At 40.3% G+C, this 13,662-nt stretch overlaps 2 protein-coding genes across 8 annotated transcripts in view; one reads left to right on the top strand and one right to left on the bottom strand.

Moving 5' to 3' along the window:
- The window catches only part of PUDP (pseudouridine 5'-phosphatase), a 112,569-nt gene extending 104,581 nt beyond the window's left edge, over positions 1 to 7,988 (bottom strand). For 2 of the 3 annotated variants that reach the window (XM_070750860.1, XM_070750859.1), the window contains exon 1: positions 7,744 to 7,988. In XM_070750860.1, the coding sequence (XP_070606961.1) occupies positions 7,744 to 7,822 (79 nt within the window). In that variant the 5' untranslated portion in view covers positions 7,823 to 7,988. The remainder of the gene's footprint in view (positions 1 to 7,743) is intronic. The other variant, XM_070750861.1, reaches the window with a different exon arrangement.
- Positions 7,411 to 13,662, top strand: part of STS (steroid sulfatase) — a 175,150-nt gene continuing 168,898 nt past the window's right edge. For 3 of the 5 annotated variants that reach the window (XM_070750855.1, XM_070750853.1, XM_070750851.1), the window contains exon 1: positions 7,411 to 7,774. Coding sequence is in view for 1 of the 5 variants with exons in the window: in XM_070750856.1 (XP_070606957.1) it covers positions 7,761 to 7,774 (14 nt within the window). In the remaining 4 variants the exon portion in view is untranslated. The remainder of the gene's footprint in view (positions 7,775 to 13,662) is intronic. The other 2 variants (XM_070750856.1, XM_070750857.1) reach the window with 2 other exon arrangements.

Genomic DNA, 13,662 nt, shown 5'->3' with positions numbered 1-13,662 from the left:
GGGCAGGACTCCCTGGGTGGAAGGCGTGCTCGGCTCTGCCGCTCCAGCCCCTTTCGGCCGAGCCTCCCTAGCCAAGCGACTGCCTTCCGTCGCAGCGGGGAACATCGGCGCAGGAGGCAGGAGAGGACCGGGCGACCGGAGAAGCAGCGCTGCCGCCGCCACGCCTGGCTCGACTTCCCTGGCTGCTTGGCCGGGGAGGCTCGGCCGAAAGGGGCTGGAGCGGCAGAGCCAAGCACGCCTTCCACCCAGGGAGTCCTGCCCTTTCATCCCCGCCGACCACAGGGGCGAGGGGTGGGGATGAAGGGGCAGGACTTCCCGGGCGGAAGGCGTGCTCGGCTCTGCCGCTCCAGCCCCTTTCGGCCGAGCCTCCCCGGCCAAGCGGCAGCCTTCCACCGGGAGGCTCAGCATTCCGTCAGTCGTAGCGCTGGCTGTCAACTTTTCTTTTTAGCACTGGGGAGGCAAGTCAGCTCGTGCCCAGTTTTAAAAAGAAAAGTTGACAGCCAGCGATTGTTCCGCTGCCGCCAGCATGGCCTGGCTGGCAGCGGAAGATGTAACGGAGCCCACGGGGGATTCGCCTTCCTCCCACCCGCAGCCGAGACTGATTGTGGGCTCCTTCGCAACCTCGGAGAGCTTCCGGGGCATGAAAGCTCACGAAAACCAGGAAGCTCTCCGAGGTTGCGAAGGAGCCCACGATCAGTCGGCTGCCGGCGGGAGGAAAGCGAATGCCACGGGGCTGGGCTCGGCTCCCCCCCTTACCAGCCCCGCCGCGGAAGGCTCCATTCTGTTCCCTGCCGGCCCGATTGAGCGGCCGGCGGTCTCCATTCAGGGAACAGAATAAAAAAAAATTTATTTTTTAATATTTTATTTTTTTAAATAATATTTTTTGAAAAACCGCGTTGCAGCGTTTCGCGCTAATCGAGAACGCGCAAGTCGAGGGACCACTGTATTAAAATTCCAGAAATAATGTAAAATCACTTATATTTTATTCTGTAAATTGAAAGGATATTCTATCATTCATAAGATGCTTACAAAATCAAAGAAAGAGTTAAGTACCTTTCCAATATAATTATAGAAGGCTGAAAAATGTACAAAAACACTACTACGTTATTCTCAATCAGCGCAAGGTCAAATGTATTGGATCATTAGATTGTACCAAGATTGATAGCTTGAGGATACAAAACAAAAGGGGGGGGACCCAAACCCTTGTTCACTTGCCAGTCCTCCATGATGCTGTCAGGAAGTTGACATGAGAAAATTGCAGTACAAATTATTACAATATCTAATTCTGAACATTGAGTTAGTAAGTGCTGAGAAAGCATTGTTTCTACCTAAAAATAAAGAGCACTGATTTACTTAACTGAGTAGAAGGGCAAACTTTTTCTCTTGTATTCTTCAATGATATCCCAAAATACAGAAAATAACTGCATTTCGTTTTAATCTTAGGTGAATGTGTTTATACTATTTAATAAAATGATGTTTATAATCTAAATTTTTAGAAACCAAGAAGAGTTCTTAGATGTCAGTATACTAAATCGGAGAACAGTTTTCTAAATGGAATAAAAACCAATTACATTAACAAAAACAAAATAGGTTTATGGTTTATGATTGGTATAAGCCTGGGGGGCTTCTCGGCAGCCTCCCGAACGCCGAACCTGGAAGTTCGGGTTTGGCGTTCGCGTTCGGGAGGCCGCAGGGAAGCCCCTGCTGTTTTAAAAGGTGACAGTCGGGCGGCGGGGCTTCCCAGCGGCTTCTCGAACCCGAACGTTTTCCATCTTACAAACCCGCTGCCGCTGCCGAGAAGCCCCACCGCCAGGCTGTCACCTTTTAAAACAGCCGGGGGGCTTCTCGGCGGCCTCCCGAACGCCAAACCCGGAAGTTCGGGTTTGGCGTTCAGGTTCAGGAGGACGCTGAGAAGCCCCCCGGCTGTTTCAAAAAGCAACAGCCGGGCGGCGGGGCTTCTCGGAGGTGGCGGCGGCAGGTTCGTAAGACGGAAAACGTTTGTAAGAAGAGGCAAAAAAATTCTGAACCCCGGGTTCGTATCTCGGGTTGTTCGTATGGCGGGGCGTTCGTATCATGAGGTACCACTGTACTTCCAACACAAGGCAAACATCCAATGAGGGAGCCAAGAACTTTAGAAACAAACTATTGGCGATGGTGTCATCAACAGAACTTTTGCTTCCTAGATCATGGTTTGCATTAGCTACATGAAGGGCTACTGGCAAGGGATGGCCTGGAAGAACTGGAAAGAATACATTTGAAAAACAACAGGCTTCATCCTATCAAAAGGGCTTTAAATTAAAATTGAAGTGGGGGGAGGGGGCAATCTTCACGACCTTTAGAACCTAATTACCAGCAAAAACCACTAGATAACAAAATCACAAGAGGTAGGGAGAAAAAAGAAGAAGAAAAACCATCATGAAATAGAGAGTGATGGAAAGGATAGAAATTCCAGTTACAATGTAGGATATATAAGAAACATATCCAAGACCCATAAAGGACTCAAACATACCCAAGATTCATAAAGGACTCATTGATGCCTGTACACTAATAGCAATAGCACTTAGACTTATATACCACTTCACTGTGCTTTACAGTCCTGAGTGATTTACAGAGTCAGCATATTGCCCCCAACAATCTGGATCCTCATTTTACCAACCTCAGATGAATGGAAGGATGGATCAACCTTCAGCCAGTGGGAATTGAACTCCTGGAGTGAGCAGAAAGTTAGCCTACAATACTGCACACTCTAACCACTGCATCATAATTCTCAAAGTTTAGGGAACAAAGAGGGTAAACTATATTACTCTTGGTATATAGCAGTGATGGCAAATGCTTTTTAGCTGGTGTGTCAAAAGGGTGTCTGCGCGCAAGCTAGCGCACATGGACATGCTCTCACCCATGGCCTCCCCTGTGCATGCAGACATCCCCCGCACTGCCCACACACATGCACACAGGCCTCACTGAAGCCTCCAGACTCCTGAAGCCTGGGGAAGCCATCCCAGGCTTCAGGAGGCTTCCATAAAGCCTCCAGCCCAAAAGGCAAAACAGAAGTAAATAGCTCAAATAAATACATCATATAGAGAATTTCATATAATACATACATACATAAAAGGGCAGAAATGCTAGAATATTCAGCTGCTTATATAACACAAAATAATGTAAATATTGTGAAATGAACCTAGAAAAATCATTTAAAAGTAAAGGCTACATTTGGTTGAGTATTTTATGTATTTAACCTAAACTCCCTACTGTTGTCTCCCAAAGGCCTTGTATGACAATTCTGATCATCTCTAGCCAGCACAGTTATCAGAAAATGGAATCATAGTCCAATATTTTGAATGAATTACTTAGCAAATTCCTCAGCTTTCTACAGCATATCTATGGTTATGTATTAAAAATTTTCCTTATTATATTTGTAACCCAGGATTACTGTTACAGCTTACAGCAGTTTACATTATCTTCCCACCCTCATGTTTCCCCACCATAACCCTGTGAAGTGGGTTGGACTGGAGAGTAAATGGTCTAAAATCACTCAGCCAGCTTTCATGCTTAATGGAAGACTAGAACTCAATGTCCTGGTTTCTAGAGCAATATAATATTTCAATCATTATAGCAAACGTGCTCCAAATTTTACTACATTTTTTCATATTACTTGAAATTGTTTTACGACTGGAAAAATGCATTATAGTTTCAATTCTTTTAGCTGTATCAATACACAACAACATCTCATGTAAATTGCATTAAAAGTAATCTCCACTCTGTAAAGGATGACTACAGAGCCTACCATTGCACATCCAGCTAGAATTAATAAAATAAAAAAATCTAACGTATAAAAGAGTCCACTTGACAAACAACTTCTCACATATTGCTCCTCACATGTACTTATTGTATAACTCACAGCATGCTAAAAAAATTAGAGTAAAATGATAAGGATTTCAAGAAGTTATGAGTCAGCAGATTTGTATTTTCAATCTATTATTGCCTTAGGCATAAAAAGAGACTACACACAATATTATCTAATGCCAACACTGGTTTTCTTGTCCACTTGCCAGGTTTAGTGTTATTATAGCTGTAAACACATATCAGGTATCAGTTTTGAGAATAGCAAAAGTACAATCCCATTGAGTTAGACACTTGTTCTTAAATAGCCAAATCAATGTGATTGGAATTTTGTTTTTCTAAAACTCTGTGGCACAGGAATCTAATGTGATTAAAGAAAGTTGCTAAAAATGTAGAAACTGTACTATAAAATAATTACAATGTTATTTCATTAATAAAAATATTTGATTATTGGATTTTCGGTTCCAACAACAGCTTTGAATGATAGCAAAATGAATTCTAGTCCTGCTTTAAAGCTTGAAAGCTGGCCGGGTGACTTTTAGGCAAATCATTCTTAGTCCAACTACCTCACAGGGCTGATATGGGAAAAATAGTAGAAAGAAGGAATATTAGGTACATTCCCCATCTTATTTGTAAAAATAATAAAAAATAAAATTATATAAAATTATAAAAATAATTTTAAAAGCTTTTAAAAATATGCAAACAAGGGAAAAATTGAAATCCTTTTAGAAATGTCTAGAATTTTTAATTATATATTCTAGCCACATTGTCAGTGTTTTATCAACAGATCCTTAACACTGGTATTTAAACCTTCAGCAATCAGCAATAAAAACAAAGCATTAAGAATAGAAGGTATTTAATAAAAGATAGTTAATTTAGAAAAATGTGTCTTTTATACTATAACCACAGTTTTAGTAAAGAAAACAGACATGTACCAGACCCATTCCATTGGTAGATTTCATTTAAGTGATATGAATTTCAGGGTTTAAGACACTATTCATTATATTGAGGTAGTCACAAAAAACCAAATTATTATATAATATCATTCAACAGTCTTCAGAGAAAAATATATTACATTAACTGATCAATAAACTTCATTTTATCCAGTTGAATAGTCTTAGAACTTCACTTGATAGTTAACCACTTTGATGAAACACACTCCCAATGATTTTTTGAAGTTACATACATTTAAGAAATCAATAATGTCTTGTACATCATTTAAAAATTTGACTGTTTTAAAGCTGAAGACACTGTAATGTGCAATTTAAAAAGCTATATCATAGCTTTTCCTATAAACATTATAAGTGTACAAGTGAAAAATTAGAAAAAATCCATTCTTTAATTATATTTTATAAAATCTTGAATGAACAGACTAACAATTTTGTCAACACTTTTCAATGATATCTGCACATACATGGGTGGAAATATTACTGAATGTAGAAATATTTTGGAAAGGAGAGGATATTATCATTTGTTTATTTACTGAATTTATTTCCAACATTATCTACTGACTCTCATCAGCTTACAAGCTATACAGCACCAATTAAAAACCCATAGTGGAATAAAATATAAACAATAAAGTTAAATCATTGCAGAACTGTAGCAGCTTTTACAAATTTATCACTTTCAAAATAGATTACGGTATATAATTACTATGAAGCAGCCTTCCAATCATGTAAATCTACCTGTTTGCTGCCAACAATGCATTTTCATAAAAAATAGGTAAGCAAAAATCATGGCAGTTGCTATATATAGCAAAAGGGGAGGATAATTAGTAAATTTAATAAATTGTTCAGATCTTATGTCAACAAAAAAACTGTAAAAGAAAATTACTGTGGCAATGTATTTAATATGGGCACCACAAAGGGCACATTCTACAAACTAATTTGAACACTATTTCAAATACTGAAGTACATACCAAAATTTAAAATTTACTTTTACAAAAGGACAGACTAATTTTAGTTTGTCTAAATATTTTAAATGTACACAAGCAACATCAGAAATGGGTGAGTATTTTAAAGCATGTCTGAAAACTATTATTTTTGAAAATTATTTTTTCCAATAACTAGAACAGTGTAAAAATATTACTGTACAACTGATATCCACATCTAATCACAAGAAGCTGCTCTGTAACAAAGTATTTGATTTGAAGAATGAAAGCCCAATAATGTACATCAGTGCCTTATTTAACTAAGATCTCAAACTCTGTTCACTGCACTTATATTTCCAATAAATACAGGTAAACCGCTTAAAAATATTTGTTTAGTGACCATTTGAAATTACAATGGCACTGAAAAGTGACCCCATAGTTAAATGATCAAAATTCAGTTACTTGGCAAGTGGTACATATTTATGACAACTGCCATGTTCCAGCGTCATGTAAACGTTTTGTTATGACTGTCTTGACAATCAAAGTCAATGGAGAAGACAGAGTCACCCAACAACTGTGTTACTAACTTAACAGCTGCAGTGATTCACTTAACAACAGTGGCAAGAAAGGTTGTAAAATGGGGCAAAACTCACTTAACAAATGCCTCACTTAGCAATGTAAATTTTGGGCTCAATTATGATCTAAGTCATGACAGAAAAAAGACATAATTTTAGATAAAACAATCTTTATATTAACCTTATCAAATCAGAGCCTCTGACTATACAGTACTAAATTCCATTCAACTTTGCACTTATATGTAAATTACTTTAATATGCATCATTTTAATATTTGTCACCAGTATACACTCAATGCGATGCCTTTTCAGCTCAATGCCGCACAATATTTTTTGTTTGGCATCTTATTTTCACAAGTTACAACATATTATCCTTTCTCATTACCACTGCAAATTTTGCTTCTTCAAAAGCTTCCTATGAAAGATCATTCACTAGGAAGTTTCAAATAGTGCAACTTTAATTTAATGAAGAGCAGGAGGCCCATAGGAAAGAATATCCAGTTTTCCCATGCAGACTTCAAAACAGGATTATTTTTAATCTCTGGCCTGAAACAATGTTTCATGTATAAAGTTTCTAGTTAGTGTTAAGAGGCATCTTGTCACTCCTGGCATTTATTTATAACAGGACCAAGGCTCCTGTCCTTTGCCCTTTACTTAAGACTAATTATTTTCTATGGGATTTGTTTCTAAATAAACAGATTAAGATCTGTTCAAAAAAAAAAGTCAAAATCATATCCATGGATCCTTTTTAGCGATCTTTCCACTTCAGCTAAAACCAGTGTTTGTCAACCTCAGGAATACATGTGTGGACTTCAACTCCCAGAATTCCTCAATCAGCTATCCTGGGAGTTGAAGTATGTAAAACTTTAAAATTGCTGACACTGAGAAACACAGAGTTAAAAAGGAATCAAAATTGTAATCAAAATTTAGTCCTGCACAAAGTCAACAGTCCTTTTTATTAAACATTAAAAGGTACAGTCCTTTTTATTAAACATTAAGGGAGTTAAAATTACTACAAGGCACGTTCATCTTAACTCCAAAGGATTGCATTCGTCTTAAAAGCCTTCAACTCTTGGTTATCCTATGAACGTGAAGACGATTTGAAGTATCCACGTGATGGTAGAAAGAAGGACTGTTATCGTCATGCCACGTTGTGCAACCAGCAAATTACCAATTTGGAGCGAGGACTCCACAAACAAAGCGATCATTAGCCTGCCTGTTGGCTTTGTGCTTTCCTTCAACAGCAGGGCATTCGTGTTTGTGTGCATGCTGCCAATTGCAGTTGGCAATTTTCAGAATCTCAGTTACTAGCAAGGAGGCGGGAGAAACCACAGGCTACATCGCCGCTTTTGCGAGGCAATAGCGGCACTCGGCTCCCGTCCTGCGACAAGAGGGCAGACCTAATTCGCGGCCTTCTCTCGCCAGCAGCCGGACTGCCCTGCGGGCGTAAATTACCCACCCAGAAGCAGACCGTCCATGTCAAAGATCAGGTGAGAAACAGGCTTCGGCGACGGCGAGTAGCACAAGGATGCGGCCATCGCCTTGCAAACGCGATCTCTGCCAAGAGCAGAGCTTAAGCACGACGTCCTTTGTGCCCATGCGCGCTACTGCGACAAGAGGGGCGTGGCTTCGGGGACGAGGAGGCGTGGCAGTCGTCCGGACGTTCTCCGGAGTCTGATACGTTAACTTAACATCTTTTGAGAGGGGGAAGGGGCAGATGCGGACGGGAAGCGAGGGTGGGTGGAGACAGCAGTGATTTCCGCCGCACATGCGCACTGCTTTTGTTCTCTTTCAACTGGCATGGGTGGATATCTGCCGAGGTATCTTTCTTCGCTTTCGTGCGTGCGTTTTACTCTCCTGGACTTGCCATTGAACATGGCTGCATAGTTTGAGCGCAGGAGAAGACTTGTAAACCAGATACTATAACCAGACACTACTACTATATTATTGTAAACCAAATACAAGCATAAATGATCGTGCAGGTATTACACTACATTAAAAAAGGGTATTGAATATCGGTCTTTTCGAAAAGACTTCTATGAAAACATTTTAGTTGGCAATCCAGTTAGGCGTTTCACTCTCAGCAGGATGTAACCTACACCCACTGTGGACAGAAAGAGATATTCAGATAGGATTTATCCCGAGGTGGGAAACAAAACAAGTAGCATTAAAGCACCGTGTTTTCCTCCTATAAGCATCGGAATTCCAGAGAACTCATCGCTTTGATCCTAAGGCTTTATGGTATTAACTTACAAGCAGTGGCGGTTTAAATTTGAAAAGTTTCTTCTAAATGGGAGGAATTTAAAAAATGAAAAATACCGGGAGAAATTATCCTACTTTTGCAGGGAACAAAGCTGCATATCTCTAGTAAGGCTGCACTCTATTTCAAAGACCATTTCAAAGATGGAATACTTACATCAGTTTGGGGTTAACTGTGTGGGTGATAATTTACTTTTAATATGTCCTATTGTTTTCTTTGTACCCATATATACTTGTGTATTTATATTAGAGTTATACGAGGGTCGCCAGAAAGTAATGCACCAGATTTTTTTTCTTCAACAATTGTTTATTGAATACAATGAAACTTACACCCAAGAAAGAATGGTGTTTTTTCCCTATTTTTCCATGTAATTTCTGTCCTGTTCTATGGCCTTCCTCCAGTGAGACACAAGAGCGTCTATGCTCTGTCAGTACCACTCCTTGTTCTGGTCACAATGCCATTTCTGCACTGTGCGAAGATTCTTCGTCATCTTCAAAATGTCTTCTGTGACAAACCGTACTTCTGTCGATTGCAGATTCTCCATAAACTGTACACAAATGTTTGTGAATGTTCCCAATGGTTTATTTCTCTGCAGTGAGAAATTTAACGACAACAAGCTGCTTATAACGTACATCACTTACAGATGCCATTTCAAAACACTGCTGCAGCTACGCTATCTGTTTGAAGAAACGCAAAATTTACACACACACTCCTGACAATTCAAATAATGTATCTCTAAAGTTTCACATTTGTACCATTACTGTAGGCTGAGAAAAAACACGTGGTGCACTGTTTTCTGGGCGACCCTCATATTTTGATATCAAATGATTAAATCAATAAAATTTATTCTGTAATATATAATGCACCCATAAATCTCTGGCCATCTTGGTTCAATTACATCTCTTTGAAGTGTCAGCTACCATCTCCTAAAGTACGTGTTTTGGGGATGTCCTTGGGAAACAACAAAGATTCTCAGACTAGGCAATGGTCAAATAAGAGATTGAGCTGACATAAGGAATGGGGGCATAGAAAACATTTCAAAAGGGATAGTTTTTTGGACTGAAGATAAACATATAAATTATCTGTGGTAAAATGCATTTGAAATCAGCTTTTTATTGTATTGTCCCAAAATAAGATAAAATATTACATGAAAGACTACTCTATCAGTTAGTGTCTACTAGATCTAATGATGAAACTTTATAAGAACAACATCCAGATTTATTTTTTATTTATTTATTTATTAATAGAGTTGAAAGGGACCGTTAGGTCATCGAGTCCAACCCCCTGCCTGAGCAGGAAACCCTACAGCACCCGAGCCAAATGGAAGTCCAATCTCCTCTTGAAGGTGTCCAGAGTTGGGGAGTTCACCTCCCCTGGCAGGCAGTTCCATTGGTTGATCGCTCTGACCATCAGGAAGTTCTTCCTTATTTCCAGGTTGAATCTCTCCTTGGTCAGCTTCCAACCATTGTTCCTCGTCTGGCCCTCTGGTGCCCTGGGGAATAAAGAGACCCCCTCCTCACCGTGGCAACCCCTCAAGTATCTGTAAACTGCTATCATGTCCCCTCTAGACCTTCTTTTTTCTAGGCTGTCCATGCCCAGTTCTCTCAATCTCTCTCCGTAAGTCTTGGTTTCGAGTCCCCTAATCATTTTGGTTGCTCTTTTTTGCACCTTCTCCAGAGTTTCGATGTCTTTTTTGTAGTGAGGTGACCAAAACTGGATGCAGTACTCCAGGTGGGGTCTGACCAGGGCATAGTAGAGTGGTATTAGTACTTCCCTGGTCTTGGAGCGTATTCCTCTGTTGATGCAGCTTAGGATTGAGTTGGCTTTTTTGGCTGCTGCTGCACATTGCTGACTCATGTTTAGTTGATTGTCCACCAAGACTCCAAGATCTCTTTCGCAGTCACTACTGCTGAGTGGGGTATCTCCCAGGCTGTATGTATGTCTAGGGTTCTTTTTGCCGAGGTGGAGCACTCTGCATTTGTCGGTGTTGAACCTCATTTTGTTGGTATGGTCCCACTGTGATTGTCTAGGTCTTCTTTTACTCTGAGCCTGTCCTCAAGGGTGTTGGCTACCCCCGCCAGCTTGGTGTCATCTGCAAATTTTATTAGTTCCCCTTTTATTCCCTCGTCCAGGTCATTGATGAAGATGTTAAAAAGTACAGGACCCAGGACAGAGCCCTGTGGTACTCCACTGTCTACTTTTTTCCATGTGGATTTGGTGCCGTTGAGGACAACTCGTTGGGTGCGGTTGGTCAGCCAACTGTTTATCCATCTACATGTGTAGTAATCTACTCCATTTTTTTCTAGTTTGTGGATTAGGAGATTGTGGTCGACTTTATCGAAAGCCTTACTGAAGTCCAAGTATATGAGGTCCACTGAGTTGCGTTGGTCAACTGACTTGGTTATGGTGTTGAAAAATGATATGAGATTGGTTTGGCATGATTTGTTTCTGATGAATCCGTGCTGGCTATTGGATATGATCTTGTTTGTTTCTAGGAAGTGGGTAAGTTGTTTTTTGATTATTTTCTCCAGTATTTTTCCAGGTATAGAGGTCAGACTGATTGGTCTGTAGTTACCTGGGTCGGTCTTTTTGCCTTTTTTGTGGATGGGGACTACGTCAGCTCGCTTCCAGTCTTCTGGTAGGTCTCCAGTGATCCAGGATATTTGGTAGATGAGGAGGAGTGGTTCCGCTATGGTGTCTGCCAATTCTTTTAGGACTTTGGGGTGAAGTCCGTCTGGCCCTGGTGATTTGTATTTGTTGAGTTCCCTCAGGTAGTCCCTCACTGTGCTTTTGTCTATGTTGAGTTCAGTTCTGGGGCAGTTTGTTGCAGTTAAATTGCAGATTGGTTGGAGGGAGGTTCCCTTTTGTGTGAAGACTGTTGCAAAGTAGGCATTGAGTAGCTGTGCTTGGTTATTGCTGTCTGTGATTTCTCTACCCTCTTCGTTTGTTAGTGTGACGATTGTTTCTTTGATTTTCTTCTTATTGTTGATGTGTTGGAAGAATCTTTTTTTGTTGTCTTTGACTTCCGCTGCAAGGTGTTGTTCATATTGTGCCTTTGCTGTTTTTATTTTTTGTTTGCAGGAACTGGCTGTTTGCTGATATTCCGCTTTGGTTATGAGTCCTTCTTTCCATTGTTTGTACTTAGCTTTTTTTCCTTTTATGTCATCTGCGAGGGCTTTGTTTAGCCATGCAGGTTTAGTTTTGGTTTTCCTGTTTTTCCTTTTCATGGGGATTGCGTTGTTTTGGGCGTCTATGATGCTGTTTTTTAGGATCGCCCAGGCTTCCTGAGTGGTTTTTCCTTCTAAGAGTTCGTTCCAGGGGCATTGTTCAAGGTTCGCTCTGAGCTTGTTAAAGTCCGCTTTTCTGAAGTCTGGGACTGTAGTGGTGTTGGGTATAGTAGCTAGTGATTGCACTATGTTGAATTTGAGGATGACGTGGTCGCTCTCTCCCAGTTTCCCTTCTTCTTCTGTTCCCTCTATTGTTTCTTCCCTGTTTGTTAGTATTAGGTCTAATATAGCATTCCCTCTGGTTCCTGTTTCAACTTTTTGGGTTAGAAAGTTGTCAGCTAGACTGGAAAGAAATTTGGCAGACTTTCCGCTTGGTGCTGAGTTAGTTTTCCAGTTGATGTCTGGGTAGTTGAAGTCCCCCATTATTGTCGTGCTGTGTTTGTTGCATATGTCTGTTAGTTGGCATGTGAAGAGGTCGTCCATTGTGTCTGTTTGATTGGGTGGTCTGTAGTATACTTCAATTGTGGTGTTGCTCTTTTTTTCTTTTATGTTGACCCATATGATTTCTAGGGGGTTATCATCTTTGGTTGGATGTAGTTCTGTGGCAGTGTAGTGGTCTTTGATGTATAGTGCAACACCTCCTCCTTTCTTGTTTGACCTGTTCTTCTTCAAGAGGTTGTAACCCATTATCTGTGTGTTCCAGGTGTGTGTTTCGTCCCACCAGGTTTCTGTGATTCCAATTAGATCGTATTGGCCCTCGTGTATTAATAATTCCAGTTCATCCTGTTTGTTTCCCAAGCTTTGTGCGTTTGTGTACAGGCATTTTAGATGTTTGTGTTTGTTTGCAGGTAGAAATTTTTTATTCTCAGGTTTGTTTGTAGGCTTGTCACGTTCCCCTTCCTTGTTTTGTTCAGTGTTTTGTTGTATAGTTTGGTCACCCTCCCCTCTCAGAGCTAGTTTAAAGCCCTCCTGATGAGTTGGGCTAGTCGGTTGCCTAGGAGGTTCTTCCCCGCTCTAGTGAGGTGTAGCCCGTCGCTTGCTAGAAGCCCTTCTTGGAGATAGTGCAGGCCATGGTCGAGGAAGCCAAAGTTCTTATGGCGACACCATCCTTTAAGCCAGTGATTTATCTGCGGGATTTTGCGTTCTCTGGTGGGGTGTCGTCCTCTAGTGGGGAGGATGGAAGAAAAAACAACCTGAGCACCTGTTTTTCTGATTGTGTTGCCCAAGTGGTCATAGTCTTTCATATTACATTAGTTGTCAAGGGCGTATATGTCTTTGTATATGCATAATTTCAATGGAAGCAAGACTTTTCTTTATTTTTCCTTCTTCAGTCCAATCCATTTCCCTTATAGCAAGATAAATGTATACTGAAGAATTTATCAGAACTAATTAACCATTCTTTAAACTACTGTAGTGGCATAAAATATTACTTATTTTGTTAATTAATTATTTTATGAATGCATGCGTGTAAATAGGCCTGCCTACTATCAAAGCAAAGCAAATTATGGTGTGTCTTTTTAATCTCCCACTATCTGAAGTGAAGTGGATTGTGGAAAGGAAAGTATTTAAAGTGAGAGAATAATTTTTCTAAAGAATTTCCAATAGCCTGTTTTCCCATCCTTCCACTTATCTAATTTGATATTTTTAAAAAGAGAAACAGGACTAACAATTAAAATGATCCCCTGCTCATTTTAAGCTACAGTTTGCTTGTGTTTATTTGTTTGTTTATTTATTTGTTTGTTTGATTGATTGATTTTTATGCCACCCTTCTCCTTAGACTCAGGGCGGCTTACAACATGTTAGCAATAACACTTTTTAACAGAGCCAGCATATTGCCCCCACAATCCAGGTCCTCATTTTACCCACCTCGAAAGGATGGAAGGCTGAGTCA

The sequence above is a fragment of the Erythrolamprus reginae genome, chromosome 4 (assembly GCF_031021105.1).
Source record: "Erythrolamprus reginae isolate rEryReg1 chromosome 4, rEryReg1.hap1, whole genome shotgun sequence".
NCBI lineage: Eukaryota > Metazoa > Chordata > Lepidosauria > Squamata > Dipsadidae > Erythrolamprus > Erythrolamprus reginae.
The sequence above is the reverse complement of the archived record's forward strand: the minus strand, read 5'-3'. Positions and strand labels throughout refer to the sequence as shown.